This window comes from Enhydra lutris, unplaced genomic scaffold (genome assembly GCF_002288905.1).
Source record: "Enhydra lutris kenyoni isolate GAN:26980312 unplaced genomic scaffold, ASM228890v2 scaffoldscaffold2, whole genome shotgun sequence".
Lineage (NCBI taxonomy): Eukaryota > Metazoa > Chordata > Mammalia > Carnivora > Mustelidae > Enhydra > Enhydra lutris.
The window spans coordinates 6,313,138-6,335,991 of NW_019154086.1; the positions used below are offsets into that span (position 1 = coordinate 6,313,138).

The 22,854-nt window shown below is 48.6% G+C and overlaps 2 protein-coding genes across 2 annotated transcripts in view; both read left to right on the top strand.

The window, feature by feature from the left end:
- LOC111151624 (lipase H) overlaps positions 1-3,351 on the top strand; it is a 44,940-nt gene extending 41,589 nt beyond the window's left edge. The window contains exons 9-10 of the mRNA XM_022509731.1: positions 1,294-1,467; positions 2,626-3,351. Coding sequence (XP_022365439.1) covers positions 1,294-1,467; positions 2,626-2,713 — 262 coding nt within the window. The 3' untranslated portion in view covers positions 2,714-3,351. The remainder of the gene's footprint in view (positions 1-1,293; positions 1,468-2,625) is intronic.
- A 7,356-nt stretch (positions 3,352-10,707) lies between these two features.
- LOC111150657 (transmembrane protein 41A) lies at positions 10,708-20,118 on the top strand. Its single transcript, XM_022508156.1, has 5 exons — positions 10,708-10,841; positions 12,599-12,752; positions 15,795-15,956; positions 16,787-16,925; positions 18,624-20,118. The coding sequence occupies exons 1-5, from the start codon at positions 10,723-10,725 to the stop codon at positions 18,842-18,844; spliced, it is 795 nt and encodes a 264-aa protein (XP_022363864.1). The 5' UTR covers positions 10,708-10,722; the 3' UTR covers positions 18,845-20,118.
- The last annotated feature ends 2,736 nt before the right edge of the window (positions 20,119-22,854 follow it).

Below are 22,854 nucleotides of genomic sequence, written 5' to 3' on the forward strand. Positions count from 1 at the left end.
AGTGCACAAGGGTTCTAATTTCTCCATGTCCTCATCAACACTTCTTCTTCTTCTTTTTAAAGATTTATTTATTTATTTATTTGACACAGAGAGAGAGACAGCGAGAGAGAGAGAGCACAAGCTGGGGGAGTGGGAGAGAGAGAAGCAGGCTTCCTGCTGAGCAGGGAGCCTGATGCAGGGCTTGATCCCAAGACTCTGGGATCATGACCTGAGCTGCAGGCAGACGCTTAATGACTGAGCCACCCAGGTGCCACATCCTTGTCAACACTTCTTATTTTCAGTTTGTGTGGGTTTTTTTTAATAGTAGCCTTCCTGATGAGTGTGAAGTGATTCTAGATCCTTTGGAACATCTCCCACCATTCTTTGAGCCCTTCCTCCCTTTTTGGCACACAGATTGTTGGAGGTCTGCTTTGCACTTTCCCTGTCCTAGCCTTGGAATCAGCTATTTCTCCTCCAAGAAGGAGGTTTTAGTGAGGGTGGTATTTAAAAATCAAAATCTGGGTACCTTTCAGATTAGTTTTACATGTGGCATGTTTGCTCTCCACAGGGCTTACACATGATTCTAGTGGGGCTGGGGTGACACATGCCTCCCCCACTCCCCAATCCCACCTCCAAATTAAGGATTCACTTCTAGAGCAAGCCTCCCATTTCTGAATGCAGGGTGGGTCTCCAGGGTCTCCTCCCGCAGCTCCCCAGAAGGACACTGACCCAGCTGAACTTCGCAGTGGGTTTACCTTAGGCTCAGTGTGAGATTCCAACTGTAGGAAACATCGCATACTTGGGAAATTATTTAGCTATCTTATTTGAGAGGCAGGACTGGAAGAACAGATGCTGAAGCACAGCTTCTCTATTAGCAGCTAGCTGGGCTAGAAATACACATACACATCTAGCAATGCAGATTCATGGAAAGACTCTAACCTTGAACTCAGAAGTGAGCTTGAATCCTCGCACAGGTGCACGTAAGCTGTGTGACCTGGGTGAACTTAAGCTCTACAGGCATCTGTTTTCTTGTCTGTAAAGTGACTAATCCTTATCTTGAAGAAGCTTTCAGGGGAATGGAGACGTGTTGAGAGATGAGAATGCTATCTGGTGTATGGCAGGTGGGTGCACCTGTCTCGTGCCCCAGTATCTCATCATTCATGGGGCCAGAAGCTGCACTGATGCTGTTTTCTGGAATCCAGCAGAACTTGGGGGTCAAGTGGCTACCTGCTTGTGCGTGATTTATAGGCTTCAAAACTGCTTCCTTTCATTAGCAGTCTATATCCACTTAGAAATATTATCTCTTCCTTCCAGTGAACCTGCAGTATTTCAGAAATACCACCAAGTGAGTCTGCTTGCGAGATTCAGTCAAGACTTGGATAAAGTGGCAACCGTTTCCTTGGTGTTCTCTACAGGATCTGTAATAGGCCCCAAGTACAAGCTCAGGATTCTCCGCATGAAGTTAAGGTCACTTGCCCATCCAGAGAGGTGAGCCATTGGCAGGGTGTGACAAGCCCTTGTTTTCCAAAGACCTTACCGGTTTCTGTCCAATCCTCTGGGTCTGAGGTTTTAATAGGACTTCATAGATTACAATGAAGGAGGGGAGGGGTTTTCCAAAAATAGACATGATAAAAACCAGTAACCCCATAATTGAAGAAAATTTTACTAGTAGGCACTTAAAGATAAATGGCCCAATAATCCAAAGAAATAATGTTACATCCTTATGGTTACATAATTCTGCCCTAATCACTCCACCCACACTGCTTGCAAGTATTTTTGTTGTGGAAAAGAGCCTCATATAAAAAGTACAGAATAACCAGAATGTTTTATTCCATTGATGCAGTATGAAAGTACTATCTTGATGTTGAACTTGAATGACCTTGTTCTTAGGAAATACACATTGATGTAGTAAGGGAGAAGCAACCTATTCTCAAATGGTTCAGAAAAAATAAGCAACTGTGTGCACGTGTGTGTGCGCACGCGTGCACGCACGTGCAGGGGGACAGAGTCGAATTGGGGGAGAAAGAGCAAAGCTGTGGTGGCATGGGCACTCTGTGACTGATACCACTTCAACATACAGTCCGAGCACCCAGTCTATGGGCGGACAATGCTGTGAGCAGTCAGTAGTTTATGCTTATCAGTTCCTCTCTCCTAAGGGTTTAGGGTACCCTGAAACATTTAATAATACAACTTTCCTCTAAAAGGACAGTCATTACATCTTAAAACCATGGGATTCCTTAATACTTTTTTTCCTGATCATCGAATACACATTGATTTTATAAAACCTGGAAAGTATGAAGGTGTTAAGAAGCAGAATGATATCACCATCATGTCATTATGCAGAGGCAACAAATGTGAATAGTTTGGGTTATTTTTTTTTCTAATCTCCTATTATTGCTTTAAGCCTAGATGAAAATAAATCAATAAAATCTTTTAAAAAATCAAACCTAGATGAAGTTAGGTGGCAAATAACATCTTACATCCTGCTTTCTTATTGTCACTGCCATTTACCATAAGCTTTCTCTTATCACGTGAGGAATAATTGCTCCACAATGTTAGATCCTAAGGACAGAATGTGACTTCTTTTCCAAGAGTGGGATGTGTTTACTACTTGATTGATGAGGATATTCTGTCTCACATCCTCAGGCCCGAGTTGTGTCGGTATGATCTTGTGCTGATGGAAAACATCGAGACGGTCTTCCAGCCTATCCTCTGCCCCGAGCTGCTGATGTAACCATTACGGGGACACAGGGGCACCAGTAACATCAAGCAAGCTACAACTGTAGTCTTTTTTAAAGCATCACCTCACCTCTTCCTCAAGGCACAAACCAGTATGAATAAGCAGGTGTTTTTCCAGCAGCGTTCCACGGATGTCACATTGCAAAATGTCAGGCAACCTTGGATTATGGAATGGTCCTGGGAAGGGAGCCCCTAAGTAGGGCAAGTCAGAAATAGCCAGGCTCCCCACAGCCCAGCGCCTTGTCTGGCTGCGTCCTGGGGCCTTGCTTGTCCTGGCCTGTCAGCTCTGCTGCCAGTCACTGGGGCAGCTCTGCTCAGCGCGGAGAGCATCCGAAAGGGAGGACTGGCTGGAGACCTCACTTTGGACTCGACCCCACACTCCCTGTGCCAAACTCCTCCAGGTCCTTATACGTAGGAAGGAATGGAGCCTGACCTACCTCACAGGGTTGTTGTGTGGGTTTGGGGGGCAAGTCTGTGAAGGGTTCTTTGAAATCCCATGGGGACCACATCCGTGAGTGGTTTGGTAAATGTGAATATGCTTTTATTTATTTTGATACGGCTGATCTAAGATGCAATAAGAGAGTTTCTCATCCTCAACAACAACCTATCTCTTGAACTGTTTGCTCTGGTAAGTGGGTTGGTGTGTGGAGGAAGGGGGGACAGAGGGACAGCACGGGGGGTGGGGGGCAGCTGCTGGGACTAGACAGTAAGTGAAGGGGCAGGGGAAGGTAGCTGAAGTGGTAGGACAGGCTCGCTCACAGTGACCATGGAGGGAGCGAGAGGCAGGAGAAAAAAAGCTTGGTTTTCACTTGAGATGAAGAAGGGTCACCTTCCAGGCAACCCTCATTTTGAGCAGTCCTTTGGAAATGTTCGTCCTTGTTACTGACGCAATTCATGGTTATTTGAAGGAAATTGAGAGGATATGGAAATGGGAAATGAACACATGCTATCTGCCATCCACCTGTTGGAGGTCATGAATGTTCACCTTTTGGAACGATGCTGAGTAACCTGTGTCACTAACGTGAATCAGATACTACACCAATGTGCTCCAGTTGGAAAAATTCTTAGGCTGCCCCAGGAGTAGGTATGCTCAGTGAGTCTGGAGTGACGGCAGCAGCTAAGTCAAGAGGCCCTGGAGGGCCAAGGCCAGAGAGGCCAGAACCAAGGGTGCACCATTCCCAGGGCCGGATGCCCAGTGCAGGCACAGAGCCAAAGGGGTGGCACCACCCATCCCACAGCTGTGGCCACTGCCATAAGGTTCCCCAGATTCCGGAGTGTCATAGGCCCATAACCTCCTCCTCATCTGAGTGACTGTTCTCCTGCTGCTTTCCCTGAGAAAAGCCCTTTTAAAAGAAATGGAGTCTTTATGTGATAAACTGGAGAACTCTATGCTTTCTGTGTGGTGGCACATCTTGTACATATGTCTCTGTGTATCACATGGAGACTGAGCTTGAGAAGGAATGAGACTCAGAGATGCTCCTGCCTGCTTGGCTTTCTCACCCTCTGTCCCTCTTCTCACATTTCTCCAGCAATTGTGCATAGAGAGATCAGTGCCGGTAGGCCCTTATTTCTTTTTAGAGTTTTACTGGTCCTGTATTTTTTTTTTTAAGATTATATTTCTTTATTTGGGGAGAGAGACTGAGAGAGAGAGCACAAGCTGGGGGAAGGAGCAGAGGCAGAGGCGGAAGTAGACTCCCTGCTGAGCAGAAAGCCCCATGCAGGACTCAGTCCCAGGACCCTGGGATCACGACCCAAACCAAAGGCAGACCTTTGACTGAGCCACCCAGGCACCCCTGGTCCCATGTTTTGACTAGCCCACCACTTCTTTGTCCTCTTTCCCTCACCTGGTAGGCGGGGGCCAAACCAACAGCAAGAAAATGTTGGAGTAGCATGACTATCATTTATGAACTCCTTTCGCCAGGGCCGGGGGGGGGTGTCTCTCGGCTTCTTCCTTAGTGTCTCCTAGCATGGTACCCGGCTCACTGGGGAATGGGTAGATGGATGGACAAACAGATGAATGAATGAATGAGTAAAGGAAGGAATGAAATTTGCTCACTGGATGGAGATGAATTTCAATGAGTCTCACGTGACAGCGACCCAGCGAAGGGAAGGCAGGTGTGGCTACTCCCTTCGCAGGTTCTCCCGAGGCCCCTGAACTTCCCGCTTTCTTGCTATCCTTGCCTCTCCTCCATCTTCTTTGTCAGAGTCTCTTTCTGAATCCCAAATCCAAGATGCCATTAAACTGCAGTCTACCCACCTCCCTCCCATCTTCATCAATTATCTTCTACTGAGCTTTTTACCCCCCTTACATTTATTTGTGAGATTATTTGATTAATGTCTGTCATCTCCATTAGAAGCTCCACAAAAGGCAGGGCCCGGAGCCTCATGTGGCGCCTACAACGTCGTCTGTGCTCAGGACATAGTGGATGAACACCTCCTGGAATCTTCTGAGCCCTATGGAACCATGTGCAGTTCAAAAGCGCCTTCCATTTCTAACCATCGCCCATTTCCACAGAGTTGCACCCCCTTCTCTGCCTTAGCCTTCCATCCAGCACTTCTTTATTATTGTTTCCATTCTCTCTGGAGACCCACTACCCATTTCCTTGGCTCCCCGGGAAAAGAGAGAGATTGGCTCGTTTTTCTTTTTTTTTCACTCCTCTCTAGAACCTTCCAGATGGTCCTGACACCATTCTTTGCCAAAACCACCTGACCCAAAGGCAAGGAGATTTTGCTGTCCTCCACTTCCCCCATTTGAGCCCTTGGCTAAAATCCTCCAAGCCCCTCCGGCATTCCTGGATGACTCCAAGCTGTGGCTCAAAGTCCCCCCTTGCTTTCTACAACTCCCTTCTGCCACTGACTTTGTATGTGTATCCTTACTGCTTTTATTAGGCTGCATTGTATTCTATTTCTGTGTCAGTACCTCTTCTGAGACTGAGCACTGCCAAGAACGGTTGTGGCGTATTTGTTGCCCTAGCATCTGGCACAGCACGAGGCACAGAGCAAGTAGTCAGTGTCTGCTGGACAGAATGCAGTGGGTTCACCTTTAGGACTCGAGGGAGTCACCTCCACTTGGAGTTAAGACAGCGATACACTTAACAAACCCTAAACTTGGAACCTCTCGTCCTTGGACCCCTGCCTGGTGCTCTCAGTCCTGCAAAACCTAGTTTAGCCAAGAAGACTTTGAATGCCAGTAACAGAAATCTACTCATATGAATGCAAATGTTACTAGAGAGAGGATTTGTGGAAACCCAAGAACTCAACCATCAGCCTTCAGGAAGCGTGGGGTCAGGGCAGCCCAGAGCCTTGAGCAAAAGAGATGGGCTTCAACTGACCCTATGCTCTACCTTGAGTCTCCCTGACTCAGCTTGGCTCCCTCACAGGGCAGCTGTGGACCACTGAGATCTTGGCACCACTGTGTCCCCAGCTGTTCAATCACTAGGTGGCCCAATTCCAAAATCCAGGGAGAGGAAGCAGCGCTTAGATCCTCCTCTTGGGGAAGGTGTCCATCCCATTCCAATCAGTTGTGGCTGGAAAGCGGTAGGGAAGCTAAATCCTGTGGTCCTTGAGCTACTCTTTTCGATTGCTCTCTGCTGATCTGATCCAGCCATAAAAGGAGCCTGAGTGCTATTGACAAAGAGTCTCGCTGAGTGCCTGGCTAGTCCACTCTCACTGCAACCTCTTGCCTTTTCTTCCCTCCTGCTTCCTCGAGCCACAGGCACCTACCTGCTTCTCAGTCCAACATGTGTTCTTGGTCGGGGGTTACTGTTGTCCATCATCAGGCTGCCTGGGCATGTGCTGTAAATGAATGGGCTCAACAGAGGCTGCTGAAGACGCCAGGTGGTGCACCAGCTGGTTAGAATTAGCGCCACAGGTGCTGGGTCTGGTAGACAGATCATCGAAGAGGTGGGATAGAAGTGGGGCGCACAGTCCAAGGCTTCTCCCCCAAGCAGACAGGTTGAGCTGGAGGAATCAGAAAGGGAATCCCAAGGAGTGAGGCAGGTCAGGCAGCAAGTAGTGAGCCTGTAGGAAATCAGGCTTGCATCTCCCAAAAGAGCTCTGTCAAAGGTCTGTTACCCCCTTCAGGTTGGTGGAAGCCCATACCCTTGGGTCTGCTTGGTGCATTTTCCCATGGACTCTGACCCTGCACATGGTTTCCTTTTCTAACATTGCTTCTTGGGCTCTCGGGACACTCCTTCCACTCACTGACATCCCTGAGTGAGCCATCTTGTTCTCTGGTTCCACGATTTCCATACCAGTCTTCTGATCTCAGTCCTCTCTCTCAAGAAGGTAGCATAGGGTGAGAGATTAGACTCTGGTGTGTGGCCTCTGTCAGCTGCTCTTCCTTTCCGAAGTCTCATGGTCTGTCTAGGAAGCCACGTCCCCTCCCCTTGTTCCGACACTCTGCTCTAGACAGATAATCTCCAGATCCCAATGCGGTTGGAGGTCTGGATTTTCACCTGCTTGTTGGGAGGCACTACTGCGCAGAGGAAGGAGCAGGGACTCAGGAGGGGCAGATGGGGGTTTGCGCTCTGTTCAGCACTCACAGCTGCAGCCTTCAGCAGCGCTCACAGACAGCCTTCATCCGAACACCTGCTCAGCCTCGCCCTCCTAAGTGGGTTCATAATACTTGCTTTTCTGGAGTTGAATAAGCTTTGCCGTATCTATTTTCCCCCAGGGCACCTATTCTACTTTAAAATGATAACTCTCTCCATGCTGTCCCCCAGCCAAAGGGCAAGTCAAGTCCTTGAGAGTAGAAGCCTTCTTGTCCACTACTGTGCCCCTACCCTAGTACACTCCTGACACAGGCTCAATAAGATTAGTTTTTCATTTACTTTTTTTCCTCCTATGTTCCTCTGACTTCTCAAAAATCGACATGCACCCATCCAAACAACTAACCATTTCCTTGCTAGACCTGACTCATTAATTTAATAAATTAATTTAATAAACATTTGTTAAATGCCAATTATAAGTCCCAGCACAGCTGGGACAGACAAAAGATAGATGAGACGTGGTCTCATTTCTGGAGATGTTTACTCTCGACTGGGGAGAGGGTGGATAATGACCCAGTATTTGTAATAACAGGAATGCAGACACTCCACAGGGACCCCCAAGCACAGAGAAGGAGCAACCTTTCCGACTGTGGGAGCTGGAGAAGGCTTCTCAGAGGAGGTGACAATTGCCCTGGGTGGTTACAAAAGTAGCAATTTTTCAGGCAGAGGTTGCCCAAGAGAGAGGGAAGAGCACTATGAAGACATGAACTAACATGTTGCAAGCTTAGCTGGAATGGAGGGTTTGAAGGAAGAGAACGAATGGAGGGCTGAGACCCTTTCCCCACATTTTTAAAATGAAAATTTCAGACACATACGGAAATAGACTAAATGGTATGAGATCCTCCTCCACATGCCCATATCACCCAACTTCAACAATTACCAATCCAATGGCCAGTCTTATTTGATTTCTGTCCCTACCCACAAACCCCCCATCCTATTATTTTGATGCACGTCCCAGACATGGAATCATTTCATTCATAAATACTTCAGCATTTTGAAAAGTTAAAGCATATCCCTTTTTTTCCTCTTGTAGATGTCTCGTAGTATCCTCTAACAATGCGACTTGTTTGTTCACTCTTCAGCCCTGCTGTTTCTATGGCGACTGTGCCGTATCAGGATATACGGAGTTGACTACCTCTTTTAGGAAGCTACTTAATTTTCCTTTTGTGAATATACCACAATTAATCTCATTAGTCCCCCGCTAATGGGCATTTAGGTTGTTCCTGATCTCGTAATACCAAAACAAAGCTGGGAGAATACCCTGGGACATACATCTTTGTCTGGGAGCATATCTACAGGTTAAATTCCTGGATGTGGAACTGCTAGGACCAGGTACACTTCAAATTCTGACAGGTGCTCCTTATTTGGCCCAAGAGGTGCTTTGAATGATATGACGTCTCTGTCGTCTAGGCTTGTGGCATTATGGAGTCCTCTCTGCTTCTTCTCCATTTAATCAGTCTGATGTCCTACCAGCTCAGCTCCTCCTCGTGTGTCCATCCTCCTCCCTTCACTCTTACTGCTGTGGTCCTGGCTCAGCCCGCATCCTTTCTCACAAGGACAGCTGGAACTGCCAACTCAGTACGTATTCTAATCATGTGCCAGAGCAAACATCCTAAAACAGGAACAGAATCATTCTCCTGTTTGAACACCTCTGTTGCTGTCTTCCCAGGCACACTACTGAATACCCAGCTCCTGAGCCTACCTTCCAGTGCTTTCCAGTTTGTCTCCAACTTCTCATTTCTCATATAGTTTAGGCTTCACGAAACTGGACTCTGGTGCCCTGCTTGGGTCCACGGCTCACCCTCTGCCTCCTTTCTCTGTTGTGGAAGTCTTGCTCATCTTTAAGGAAAACTCAAACCCTGTCTCCTCCACGAATCCACACAGTGTGGGACCACTAGTTTTGTACCCAGACTGACTTGGATTCTAGATTCACTTCTTTTTTCTTTTTCTTTCTTTCTTTTTTTTTTATTTATTTGACAGAGTGTGAGACAGCTAGAGAGGGAACACAAGCAGGGGGAGTGGGTGAGGGAGAAGTAGACTCCCGATGAGCAGGAAGCCCAATGTGGGCCTCGAACCCAGGACCCTGGGATCATGATCTGAGAAAATGGCAGATGCTTAATGACTAAGCCACCCAGGCGTTTGCTGACTTGGATTCTAACCCCAACTCTGTCTCCTTTAATGTCTGGAGTCCTCTGCCCACCAGACGGATACATTTTCATTTGTAGATATGATCACCAGCCTTGGGCTTATGACTACCCTAATAGTTGGAGGCCTTAGTGATGCATGTTTCCGAAGATACCTAACAATTCCTCTTATTACTCTTAAAATGATTATAGCCGCTACCCCAAACCTCAGTCAAGAAAGTCATGAGCCTTATCAATAATAGAAAGTTACTGCCATGGAGCACCTGGGTCTGCCTTCAGCTCAGGTGATGATCCCAGGGTGCTGGGATCGAGCCCCATGTCAGGCTTTCTGCTCGGTCAGAGTGTGCATCTCTCTCTGCCCTTCCCCTTTTCTCTCTCTCTCTCAAAGAAACAAATAAAATCTAAAAACAAACAAACAAACAAACAACAACAACAAAAACTGTGGCCACAGCCAAAGTTGCCTGCCACCTTCCTGCGGAATATTCCAGAGATCAGTTTAAGTGATACTTGAGAATCATAGGTTCATGGCCTGGAGCAGGCACAGCAGACCCAGAAGTCACTACCATAAATTTTTACCAGAACTATTAACAAAATAGCTGACTCCACCGCCAGAGCCAACAGAGACCAGCAAAGCGCCTGAAGGTGCCCTAGCTCAGGTGGTCCTCAACAACAGTAATCAGGGCTGTCTTTGGGGCAGGGGCGCTGGGGCTGGGGATGTCACTTAATCTGAGACTCAGATTTTTCATCCGCTAAATAAAAACAAAAATACCAACCTTGCAGGATTGTTGTGAGGATTAGGGATAATGGGCATACAGTAGGCGCTCAATAAAAAGTAATTTTCATTATTTCTGTGGTCACTATGACCGCCGCACCGCACTGGACTGGAGCACTGGCTGTATCTGCTTTTTGCACGGCTGGGGGTGGACAAGAGTGTCTCGAGCACTAGACTGCAAGCTCGCTGTAGGCAGGGCTCCTGAATCACCCCGCCTCCCCCAGCGCCTGGCAAAGAGCCTGCAAATAAGCGGAGAAAGAGACTAAGGTAAACATGGGGGAAAGATGCGCAGACCGAAAGAGGGTGAGCGCCCATGACACCGGCTGGAAGACCTGTTTCCGCTGGAATCTCGACAGGCCGGCTCAGCCCGCGGAGCCCGCGCTGGGGGCGGGGCCTGGGTCTAGGGGCGGGGCTTGGCGAGGACCCCGCCCCGGTCCGTCTGCGAATGCGCTCCGCAGGCGCAGGCCGCGCGCAGCCCCAACCGGGAGCTGCCTGCGGGTTGTTCCGCGGCTCCGCGGGTCCGGGCGCGGGCGCCGAGATGCGCCCCCTGCTCGGCCTCCTGCTGGTCTTCGTCGGCTGCACCTTCGCCCTGTACTTGCTGTCGACGCGACTGCCCCGTGGGCGGCCCCTGGGTTCCGGCGAGGACACCGCAGGCAGGTGCGTGGCGGGGGCCGCGGATCAGGTCAGAGGAAGGGAGCCAGGTCCGAGGAGGGGGTCCGGGGGGCGGGAGGTTCTGTTCTGGGAGCGGAGGAGTCGGGGGCGGGGGGCCGGTTCCGGACTGGGGGTCGGGGTCTGGGGTCCCGGCCGCGTCCGTCCGGTGTCGGGCGGGCGGGGTGGATGGGACTGGGGGCCCCGGCTGAAGGTGCGGGCTGCGCGGTGTGCGGTTCGGGCGCGCGATCCGTGGCTTTGCTCCCAGGGCGGTGATTTGCTGAGGGAGACGCGGCGTCGTCTCTCGGCGGCGCCGATTCCCGCGCCTCTATGGGCGCGTCGGCGTCGCCGCGGGAGCCGTGTGCCGGTCGCCTTCCCCGGCCCGGCCCTAACCCGCCCCTCGCTCCTGTGTGGACCCGCAGCCCGCTCTCCGTGGCTGCTGTCAGCCTCCCCGCTTCGTCCTCCCCTCCCCATCTCGCTTTGTCCGCTCTGTCCTTGGGACTTGCAGTGGGACTTGCAGGCATTCGGTCTTCACAAGTGTTGCATGGACAGCTTTAAATTACTCACGAATTAATGATCAGGTCCGCCCGTCTTCCTGGCTGTCTCTACTTTTCGCCTTCTCATGACCGACTGGGTGGGCCAGGAGGCGGCACCGCCGGGCTGATGTCCCCAGGAGTGCTGCCCACTGTTTATGGAAGTGTGCCTGACCCAGCCTTGCGTTGGCAAGGATGTTACTGATACTTGAATATGAGGATAACTTTTCAGTTACAGTATTCTTTTGCCCTGGTGGAGAAGGCTCTCCTGTGGGTGTCAGACATACTAAGAGAAACATTCTGATGACAAGTGTAAGGGTTTGCTCGTAATTGATCGTTCATGGATTCTGGGGTTACTCTGATGTCAGAGGCAAGGTGGCCTTTACACTGTAACCCTTGTACAGGGTTCAGAATGCACTAAGGGCCAGGTAAAGAGAGGGGTGAAAAGGCAGGGCTGGTTTCAAGCCTGACCTGTTATCATGGAGCTTATGTTTATGGTACAGAACAGATACACCTTCCCAGAGAATCTTTAATTGGCATGTTAGTGACTGATAAAACAACATTTTACCTAGTAACTGGGGAGCATTGTGAAGTTTCAGTTGTCCTTGGCCTGAAGCTTGTGGGGGAGGGGGCATTCCATGAATGGAAAGCAATTTAGGACGTTTAGTTCTTGCCTGAAAGCGAATCTGTTTAAGAATAGATCATAAAGGGCACCTGGGTGGCTCAGGTCATGATCCCAGGGTCCTGGGAGTGAGCCCCACAGGGTCCTGGGAGTGAGCCCCACATCGGGCTCTCTGCTCAGCAGGGAGCCTGCTTTCTCCTCTCTCTCTGCCTGCCTCTCTGCCTACTTGTGATCTCTGTCAAATAAACAAATAAAATCTTAAAAAAAAAAAAAAGAATAGATCATAAAGTCTGAGAGCAAAAGGGCACTTACCACTCATTTTTCCTGTAAGAGGACTGAGGCCCAGGGACTAGCCTGAAATCCCACTGCTGGATAGCAGCAAAGCTGAGATGTTAACCCAGGTCTCGAGTCCCAAACTAGGGCCCTTCTGTCTCCCTCTGCTGTGTGGTGTCCCTTTACCTGTCACCCTGGGCTTCCACTATGTCTGTATTCCCAGCAAACTTGATGATGGGCACATTCATAAACTTGCTTTGGAATGAAGACACAAGTGACTTTCCCAGGTAGTATATTGATCTGGACTCACGTTTCCATGCACTTTTCCAAATCCCTAGGTCACTGTGGTTCCCCTCAGACCTGGCGGAGCTGCGGGAGCTCTCCGAGGTCCTTCGAGAATACCGGAAGGAGCACCAGACCTACGTGTTCCTGCTGTTCTGCAGCGCCTACCTCTACAAGCAGGGCTTTGCCATCCCTGGCTCTAGCTTCCTGGTCAGTGCCCTGCCCTCCTTCTGTGCCTGCGGGGAAACCACCTTCTGTCTTTGCAGAGGGGCCCTTAGGCTGCCAATCGCGCAGTCCCAAGGAAGACTGGCAGCCATGTGCTGACAGCCTCCCCTGGGTCAAACACTGTCCTAGTTGCTTTGCTGACCTTATTTAACTCTCCTAGCAGCCTTAGCGTGTGGGCACCATTATCACATTTTATAGATAAGGAAGCAGTGCACTGGGAAGTGACTGTCCGAGGTGACAAGGTGAGGAGGGTTGGGGCTGGGGTCTGAACCCATGTCTGCCTGGCTCCAAGGGCTTCCTGGACAGGCTGTGTGCTGTCCCAGAGAGACTCGCACAATCCCGGCTGGGTCGGCTGTTCCTCTGCAGAGCTTCCGTAACAGTTTGCATTTCAGCACTGTATTCTCTTACTTTTTGAAAATCCGTGTCCTCCTTTCATCTTTGGGCTCTTTGAAAACCAGGCCCATTCCTGATTCTTGGCTTGGTGTTTCTTTGCGCGGCTTAGGGAAGTGCCTTCACAAATGTTTGATGAACAGATGCATGTTGTTGATGGTGACGTGAGGCTGGAGGGGCTGGGGAAACCTCCCCATTGTGGGGAGGATAAGCCCTTCTGACGTCCCAGGCATCCCCCGGCCCCGCCCCCCACCACTGCCCTTGGAGCCTTGGTCCTGGGCCCCGGCATGCGCTCTTGCTGCAGGCTGCTTCTCTTCCGTTGTCGCTTGAGGTTCTGCAGAAGAACCTTCCTGCCCTCCCTGCAGCATTTTCAGCTGTCTCATATAAATGTGTGTCTATTTTAGGGCTTGGGTGGGTTTGAATCTCAGCTGCATAACCACGGGGAACCCCTTTAACTTCTCCAGCCTTGTTTCCTTGCCTGGAGAACGGGCCCCCTCCTACACATTGTTGTGTGGAGGAATGAATGAAACTGTATGAGAGCAGCTGGGTCGGTGACAGTGCCTGGCACACAGTGGCCCTCAGTGCTTGTTGCATGACTAAGTGACCGAGCGGGAGACCCTGAAAGCTTCCTTCCGTCCTGCTTTTTTCTTCTACGTTGGCATCTTTTCTCTACTCCAAATTTGGGCTGGATGCCTATAAGCTGTCTGTTTGTGGGAAATGGGAAGAAAAGCAAACATGTCCGTGTCAAGAGAGACAGGGAGGTGTGTGGTGCTTGAGGTCAGGGACTGACTGCTTGGGGGTGCCCCTGGAGCTGCCTTCCCTCTTCTTCTTCTTCTTCTTTTTTTTTTTAAAAGCATGCTCCATGCCCAACATGGGGCTTGAACTTACAACCCTGAGATCAAGAGTCAGAGGCTGTACCGACTGAGCCAGCCAGGTGCCCCCTCTGCCTCTCTTCTTGAGCTGATCCCTCTTCAGGGCAGAGTCAGATGCTACCTGGGAGTGATCCTGTCTCTGCCTAGTGTGAGCTTGGGAGTGATACTTAACCTCCCCCTGGAGAGTGGCATAAGGATGGCATATGACACAGGGTCATAGTAAGAGTGGCATAAGACATGTAGTTCAGCTCTTCATGTGTAGTAGTGCTCATCAGACCCCCACCTTCTTTTTTTTTCTTTTTATTAACATATAATTTCTTATTTGCTTCTGGGGTACAGGTCTGTGAATCATCAGTCTTACATATTTCACAGCACTCACCAAAGCACATACCCTCCCCAGTGTCCATCATCCAGCCACCCTGTCCCTCCCATCCCTCACCCCTCCAGCCGCCCTCACTTTGTTTATTGAGATTAAGAGTCTCTTATGGTTTGTCTCCCTCCCCGGTCCCATCTTGTTTAATTATTTTTTCCCCTCCCTTCCCCCCAAGAACCCCGCCCTGCCTCTCAAATTCCTCCTATCAGAGAGAACATATGATAATTGTCTTTCTCTGATTGACCTGTTTCACTCAGCATAATACCCTCTAGGTCCATCCACATCATTGCATATGGCAAGATTTCAGTTTTTTGATGACTGCATAGTATTCCATTGTATATATATACCACATCTTTATCCATTCGTCTGTTGATGGACTTCTAGGTTCTTTCCATAGTTTGGCTATTGTGGACATTGCTGCTATAAACATTTGAGTGCACGTGCCCCTTCGGATCACTACATTTGTTTCTTTAGGGTAAATACCCAGTAGTGCCATTGCTGGGCCATAGGGTAGCTCCATTTTCAACTTTTTGAGGAACCTCCATGCTGTTTTCCAGAGTGGTTGCACCAGCTTGCATTCCCACCAACAGTGTAGGAGGGTTCCCCTTTCCCCATATCCTCGCCAACGTCTGTCATTTCCTGACTTGTTAATTTTAGCCATTCTGACTGGTGTGAGGTGGTATCTCATTGTGGTTTTGATTTGTATTTCCCTGATGCCGAGTGATGTTGAGGACCTTTTCATGTCAGACCCCCACCTTCTCACTTGGAAGTTCCCCTTTTACTTTCTCTCTTGGATCCCATGTTTGGCAGGGTGACATCTACCAGCTAAACTGTATTTAGGATGTATTCGTTCACTTTTCATTTTCCTTAATCTAAGACTTTTTTGAGTGTCAGCTAGAGCTCCAGTCAACATGGAACCCCCAGCATTCTCTGCCACACAGATGTAATTCCAACAAAAAGCAAAGAAAAAGGACGTTTCATATAGCCTGGGTGGTCTTCCTGAAGGAAAATTCACGGTTTACATTAATCTAAAATGGTAACAATAACGTGTGAGTTGCACTTCTCCCTTCTTGGAGCACTAGTGATTGTAGGACCTCCCACCACCCACGCAGCGGGGGGTGGGGTGGGAGGGTCTGTATACACATGTTGTCCCAGAGAATGTTCTCCTGCCTTCTGAAGTGTTCATCCTCATCCCTGTTGGGAAGGTGAAGAGACCAAGGCCAGGGGTGCAGTTCCCAGCCCTGGGATCACTTTTCATTCACCACTACAGAATGGGAGTTGGGTTTTGGTTGGGAAAATCATTGGAAGAGGAAGGAACCTGGGGCTCCAGTACAAGGTGGCTGTTAGCCACCAGATGTTCTAAGGGCTGAGGTGTTTTTTCTATTTTCACAGAACATTTTAGCAGGTGCTTTGTTTGGACCATGGCTGGGGCTTCTGCTGTGCTGTGTGTTGACGTCAGTGGGCGCCACGTGCTGCTACCTGCTCTCCAGTGTCTTTGGCAAACAGCTGGTGGTCTCCTACTTCCCTGATAAAGTGTCCCTGCTGCAGAGGAAGGTAAGGGGAGGGGCTGCGACTGAGTGCTGGGCCCCCCGGTGAGGGTTCCCTCAGGGCCTTGAGGGGTTTGCAGGCAGGAATTTCCCACTGTGCCCCTTCGCCCTGCTTTGGAGCTCTTAGGGGTTCTTTTCGGTATGTTCATGAGGCACAGACCTGGGGTCAAACTCCAGCTTCATCATTACCCACTCTGAGCAAGTCTGAGTGACTTTGAGCAAGTTCCTGACTTCTCTGAGCCTCAGGTACTTCCATTTTAAAAATGAGGAAAACAGGGGCGCCTGGGTGGCTCAGTCAGTTATGTCTGCCTTCAGCTTGGGTCCTGATCTCAGGGTCCTGGGATTCAGCCCCAGATCGGGCTCCCTGCTCAGTGGGTAGTCTGCTTCTCTCTCTCTCTCTCTGCCACTCCCCTTCTTGTGTTCTCTTTCTCTCTCTTTCTGTCAAATAGAATAAATAAAATCTTAATTTTAAAAAAATGAGGAAAGAAGTGTCTGCTCTGGAGGGTTGTTGGAGAGTCAGGAACAGTATATGTGAAGTAGGGCGGCTGGGTGGCTCAGTGGGTTAAGCCTCTGCCCTCGGCTCAGGTCATGATCTCAGGGTCCTGGGATCAAGTCCCACATCAGGCTCTGCTCAGCAGGGAGCCTGCTTCCTCCCTCCTCTCTCTGCCTGCCTCGCTGCCTACTCGTGATCTCTGTCTATGTGTCAAATAAATAAATAAAATCTTAAAAAAAAAAAAAAGAAAATATGTGAAGTATCTCGAGCAGTGCTGGGTGCTATCAGATTTTCAGTATCTGGAGATTCTTTCTGCTTAATGGTCTTGTCGTTTTTGGCTACAGGTGGAGGAGAATAGAAACAGCCTGTTTTTTTTCTTACTGTTTCTGAGACTTTTCCCCATGACGCCAAACTGGTTCTTGAACCTCTCAGCTCCAATTCTGAACATCCCGATTGTGCATTTCTTCTTCTCTGTTCTGATCGGTAAGAAGTTGGTGGGGTGAGTCTGAGTCCTAGCGTTGCCATGCTGGGGGCCTGCTCTGGGTTACCAGCCACGTGGGCCCATGCCTGCCTCTGAGAGCCCAGGTTGGTGAAGAACAGCGTCAAGCCTTGTGACCTCAAGTGATTAATCCTGATTGCAGATCTGCTCAGGGGTGAACAGAAAACCCTTAAGAATACTTTGGGAAAAGTAAGGATTGTTCATTCCACCAAGGTATTTAGCGCATGTTGTGTGGCCAACACAAGGCTAGGCACTGGGGTTCAAAGCATCACCTGTGGAAAACCAGTGACTTGGCCCTTGGCAAGGTCTCAGGAAATGCTGGCAGGAAAGCAGAGCTGGAGTGAGGGTGTGTGGGTGAAGAAAGGGCAGAAGCTGAGAGAGGAGCAGAGCAAAGGACTTCCTCTCTGGCCCTGGCCCCAGTTTTGATTCAGAGCTGCTTTGAGAAGAGTAAATTTCCTTCTTGCCTTTCAACAATTGTCTGACCTTCAGCAAGCGACTCACCCTCCATGGGCCACTTGGCCAGGTGAGGGGCTGGGACAAGAGCGGTGTTTCTCGAAGTCTGGGCCTTGGATCCCCTTTATCAGCATGGTAACGTGCTAATAGCCTACAGAAAACTGTGGTTTTCTCCACACTGGAAGTAAACCACCCTCTTTAAGCCAAAGACAAGGATTGCCTCTCTTAAACCTGCTTTAGAGCATGAAGAGATTGACTGACTACTCAGGGCTTCTAGGTCGAACATAACAAATTTGTGGTTGAGCAGTTGCTATTAATAGGGAACGCTTGAGAGAGAAATTGAGGTTTTAAATTGAAGCAAGATCGACCACAGCTTCTTCTGGTCATAGTAGCTTTCAGACAAAGTGCCTTGGTTTCTCAGCAGCCTGTAATTACCTAGGTGGCAGGAGGCTTGGAAAAACTCTGGAGACCAGTGTTCCAGTCTCCTCTCTGACAAGCCATGTGACCTTGAGTGCTCTGTGACCTGGAGGCATCGTCTACAGTAGGGGAGGAATGGCTTATCAGGGGGTCCCAAACCAGTTAGTCTCAGGAGTGGAGGTCAGGAGAAGCTGTTTGGATGCAGGTTCCTGGGATTTACTCCAGGAGCAGTAACCAGAATTGGGGGGTGAGGCCAGGGGCAAGGATGTGTTTTTACTGCTTCCCCAGGGGGTTGCTATACAACCAGCCTGGCTGGCCACCAGTCAGACTTCTGGGGTCCAGTAGAATTGATGATCTCGTAGAGACAGTATAGAATGCAAAAGTAGTGCTATTTCTGAGAAACTTGTTTTTATCTTATGCATATTATAACCCTCATAAAGCTGGTGGCTCTCATTACATAGGCTGTTGAGTGCTCAGAACCCAGCTACATGGGTGAACCTTACGCTTTTTCATACTAACCGTATCTCCTGATTGTAGTCTTCATTTATTTTGGGTTTCCTGTTAAAAATATTTTTATCCTATTGTAGTATATGCATTTTTTGTAAATCATTTCAAGTCTTTTTGTTAAGGCAGTTTATGGGAAGTGAGGAAAGGGGGGAGGGGTGAAGAAGGGAAAGAACTAATGTGCTTAGGGTCAGGAGTTGGGCAAAAAAGATCTGGAGTTACGGGTGTGAATTCCTGGGGACATTTCTGAAGGGTTATTGGTTTTCATTTTGTTGCCCCTGGTAACAGGCTCTTCCCCTTTCTTCCAGGTTTGGTCCCGTACAATTTTATCTGTGTGCAGACAGGCTCCATCCTGTCTACTCTTACCTCCCTGGATGCTCTTTTCTCCTGGCAAACGGTCTTCAAGCTTTTGGCCATTGCCCTGGTGGCCTTAGTTCCTGGAACCCTCATTAAAAAATTTAGTCAGAAGGACCTGCATTTGAATGAAATAAGCAACGCCAATCATCTAACTAGTAGAAAGGACACGTGATCTGGGTTTTTTGTTTGCCACATCCTTGGACTCTGTTGCTCCTTTGTGTAATGGTGTGGTCCTCTGCAGCCCCTCACTGTTTTTAGTTACCCTCAACAGGTGACACTTGGACACTGTTCATCTCTGCGCAGTGTTTTCATAAAGAACTTTCTGTGCTCTAGAAGGGGAATTGTGTCGGCCTAGCAGGACACTCTGTGAAACGGATGGCCTTCTAGAAAATCCTGTTTATGTTCTGTTGAATAACAAGGAACTCAGGGTGGTCTGTTGTATTTGCCTCTTGCCAAGCCCTGAGCTGCCTTAGGAGAAGATGCTGATTGTCCTTGTCCAGAGCACCTCTTTTCCAGCCAGTTGTGACAGGTGTTCTCTGGTTAAGTCCCTAGTGGGTGTCCTTGGTGTAAATGATGACATTACCCTTCATCTTGTTAGTCTCTTGAAGAGTGTCCTGTGCTACTTTTTTGCTGATGACCTACCTCTTCCATAAAACAAGGGAAACAAGCTGATGTACCGCGCAGAGCTTGCTCGCACAGCTCAGATGCACAGTGGTCTCCGTGATGCTCTTCGTGTCCAGATGCGCTGACGTTACCGTATATGTCAGACCTCTTAGTTGCATGTTCTGATAATTAAGCTGATTGCAAATAGATTATTAAATATGAATGCAGCAAACTCTATGTTACGGTATGTTCTGGAGAAATTCTTAACTGTCTGAAAGGGGCAGCATCCTTGGCTCACTTGAACTAAATGACTATCAGTACATTTTCTAATCTGGCCTTTCTGTGTGGGAATCCTTTCTCCATCCTCCTGCTAGGAGATTGGATTCAGTACACTCGGCTATCAGCCATGTGCCCTCTGTATTTTTTTCATGTTTTCATTTGTTGAGAATAACTGAGGAATATTTTGATTTTTTTAATCCAAAGAGGAAAACTTGGTTTTAGATTACTTTGTTGTGTTATATTTTAATGATCTGTAGCTGTCATTGCCTCTTGCACCTTGAACAGGCACAGGCCTGGGTTCATGCTGCCAGGAACATAAAGACCTCAGCACCTGAACTGACCAACTCTCTGGGATCACGGACCCTACGGGAGTAACTCCTATTTCTTACCAACGGAACTGTTGCCTTTGGGTGGCTGCTGGGTTTCCATCTGGCTCAGCCGGTCTTGCCAAGGCTTTCACCTGGGCCACTGTTGTACATGCATCCTTGAGAATGCTCCTGTTCTGTAGTAAGCATGAATTCCCAAGCACTGCTTTTGGGACATGGTATAATCCTAAAAAACACCACAAGGACTTCATTTTTGAAGTTGTGTTGCTTTAAAGAAAGCTTGGTAACAAGTAGGGGTGAGGAGAAGGCTTTGTGAAATCTGTGGCTTTGTGTGTTCTGGAGGAGGGGGAGGGAAGGGGGAAACCAGTGTTTTCTACACTACTGCAAGTACATGCCCTCCGCCCTTCACAGGATCCTTGTGTTTGTCTCTCTTTTCCCCCATGATTTTGCTACAATGTGCCTTACCAGTTGTGAGTTTACAGGTAAAGCAATTTCCCAAATAAATGGATATAAATGTTCTGTGTGGTGTGTGGTGGACATGTTGCTAACTTTCCATTCCCCTTGCCAGTGGGAGTCAGGATTGGCTGAAAAGTGGATAACCCAAAATGGTGTTTTAGCTTTCTGCTCTCAGGAGGCATCTTACCACGATGACTCTTTGGACGCCAGATTTTTGTTTTCCTCTGTTTCTTCTCTACACCCACTTTATAGTGGGGTCACTAATAACATAGGAGGAACTACAAGATGGATGGCAGCAGGGAAGCTGTGGGAAGGCAGGAAGCTCTTGTCCAGACTGACAAAACAATCAAGGAGAGACTATGAGCAAAGAAAACAATGGTTTCCCTTCCTTCTATGGGTGTGTCTGAAACAACAGAGCCACAGAAACCAGCTTCTCCACACCTGCCTTTCCTGGCCGCAGGACACCCTGCCTGTCGAGTCTTCCCTTCCCTAAAGCTCTGACAAGTGCCTTGATTGTGAAGGCAGCTTTCAGGACACACACAGCACCTTAGGAAAAGACACGACCAGGAAAGAGTGAAGCACACTTTTTGTTTAATTCCATGCATTGGTTTGCTTCGCTCATTGCTCTTGTTCCCCTCACCATACAATCGCTCAGTACAGATGGAGCTGGCATCAGAAACCACAGGAAGCGGGGGACTGACGGGGCTGGAGACCCAGAGGAGACATGAGGAAGCTCATTTTGAGACTTAGCCACAGAAAAGAATTTGCTCCAAATTGATAGGAACTCCAGTTATTGCAATCAAGAATCCAAGTGGGTCTTCCGACTTCTGGAATCTGAGGAGAAGTGGAGAGCCACCTGGGTAATATAGTCCCTGAGGGACATCTTCCTAAGAGCTTGCACATTTTGACTGGGGGGGGCTCTCTGTGGAGAACCACTGGAGGACCCCTTCTGCCAGGTCACTGGGCAGCAGCCTGGGGCCAGGAGCCGGTGTTCCCCTGAGTGCTGTGAAGTGGCTCCAGAGAGTAAGCCTGGCATTCTGCTGGAAGTTTCCTTACAGCAGCCTTGCATCCACGTGGGGGCCTGTCTCTGTGAAATCCTGCCACGATACCCTCATCATGTGACAGTTAAAAGCCTCACCCCAACTCCTTTGAGGTAACCCTGTTTCTCAAAGCAGTGCTTTGAGAGCTCCCCTCTTCTGCCGTTTGTCCCTGAGAAGTGTTCCAGGTTCCAGAAGGGTCTTCCACTTGGCAACCTTGTTCATTCCAGTTTGACTAGGTGCTTGCAGTATTGGTTGTACCATGCAAACGAGCCAACTAATGTAATTCTTACGTGCTAGTCTATGAGGTTGGTAACATTAGTGGTAGGGGTATACAAGGGTGTTTATTCTATGAAATCAGCGAAGAAGAAAAATCTTGCTGCCTGGAAAGGCACTAAATTCATACTGACAGTACAAGTCAAAGTCTTAAAAAGAGTATCACATTGTTTTGGTACATTAGCCTCATGGAGCCTAACAAAGAAGCAAATAACTGGGACTTAACATACTTTGTTCGTAGAAGGGGAGGGAGGAACATCCTTATTGAACACAATGAAATGATATAAATGAAGAGACACTTTTGAATTCCGTTCATCAGTGTTTGGAAATTCTTCAACTGGAATTGTCCAAAAGGGCAGTGGGTGGAAGCAAGTGGCTTTTTTCCTGCCAGTGAGCCACAGGGTGGGCTCCAGAAGGAGGATACTGGTGTGATCCTGTCACTCTCCCTTCAGGGCTAACTCAAGATACCAAACCACCTTGAGAGAATTAATTATGAGTTTAGGATTGGGATGCCAAAACAGATCTCCCCTTACACACCAATTCTAATCAGATGGTGGTGGTTGTTCCCAGCGCTCTGTTGGGAGAGGTTCTGAGGCTGGGTCCAGGCTCGGCAGGAAAGAAGATGGCGGTCAGTAAGTAACATCAATCTTGGGCGTTTGGGGTGGAGGTGGTGGAGGGCAGTATACAGTCCTATTTTGGTTTCTGGCTTAGTGGAAAAACAAAACAGCACACTGTACTGCAAAGCAGGTACTTGGATTCCAATGTGTTCTATTCTGGAGAATTCAGTTCCAGGAAGTTCAAATGAGAACATTTTACGAAAAGGGGAAAAACTTGAGACAAAAGAGCATGGGGATAAAAAAGTAAAATATTTGATCAGTAAGGCTGCATTCACACAGAATGGATGTCAGTGTTTCACAGTAGGGAAGGGCATTTAAAATTGGGTTGGTACCAGGAAACTCCAATACCATCACATCTATTACTTGGGATAAGAGGGAAAGTTAGCACAATGAGGCCCTGAAATGTCCAGTACTTTCTAAGCACTACTTTAAAAAAATCCTTAATTCTATAAGGATGATTTGTTGATACTAAAGTTTTTAAATATCTGAAATTCCAGTAGGCTGCACCAAATCATCTTACCACAGAGCTAGCTAGCTATCTTCACCCTTTTTGAGTAGGAACTCCCCACTATCTTACAAACAGATCTA

What these genes read in the sequence shown, in the direction of transcription:
- LOC111150657 (XM_022508156.1), top strand. Translation starts at nt 10,723, where the DNA reads ATGCGCCCCCTGCTCGGCCTCCTGCTGGTCTTCGTCGGCTGCACCTTC. An exon ending in GGCGAGGACACCGCAGGCAG is followed by an intron (nt 10,842 to 12,598) that starts GTGCGTGGCGGG and finishes CCAAATCCCTAG; the next exon opens with GTCACTGTGGTTCCCCTCAG. An exon ending in TCCCTGGCTCTAGCTTCCTG is followed by an intron (nt 12,753 to 15,794) that starts GTCAGTGCCCTG and finishes CTATTTTCACAG; the next exon opens with AACATTTTAGCAGGTGCTTT.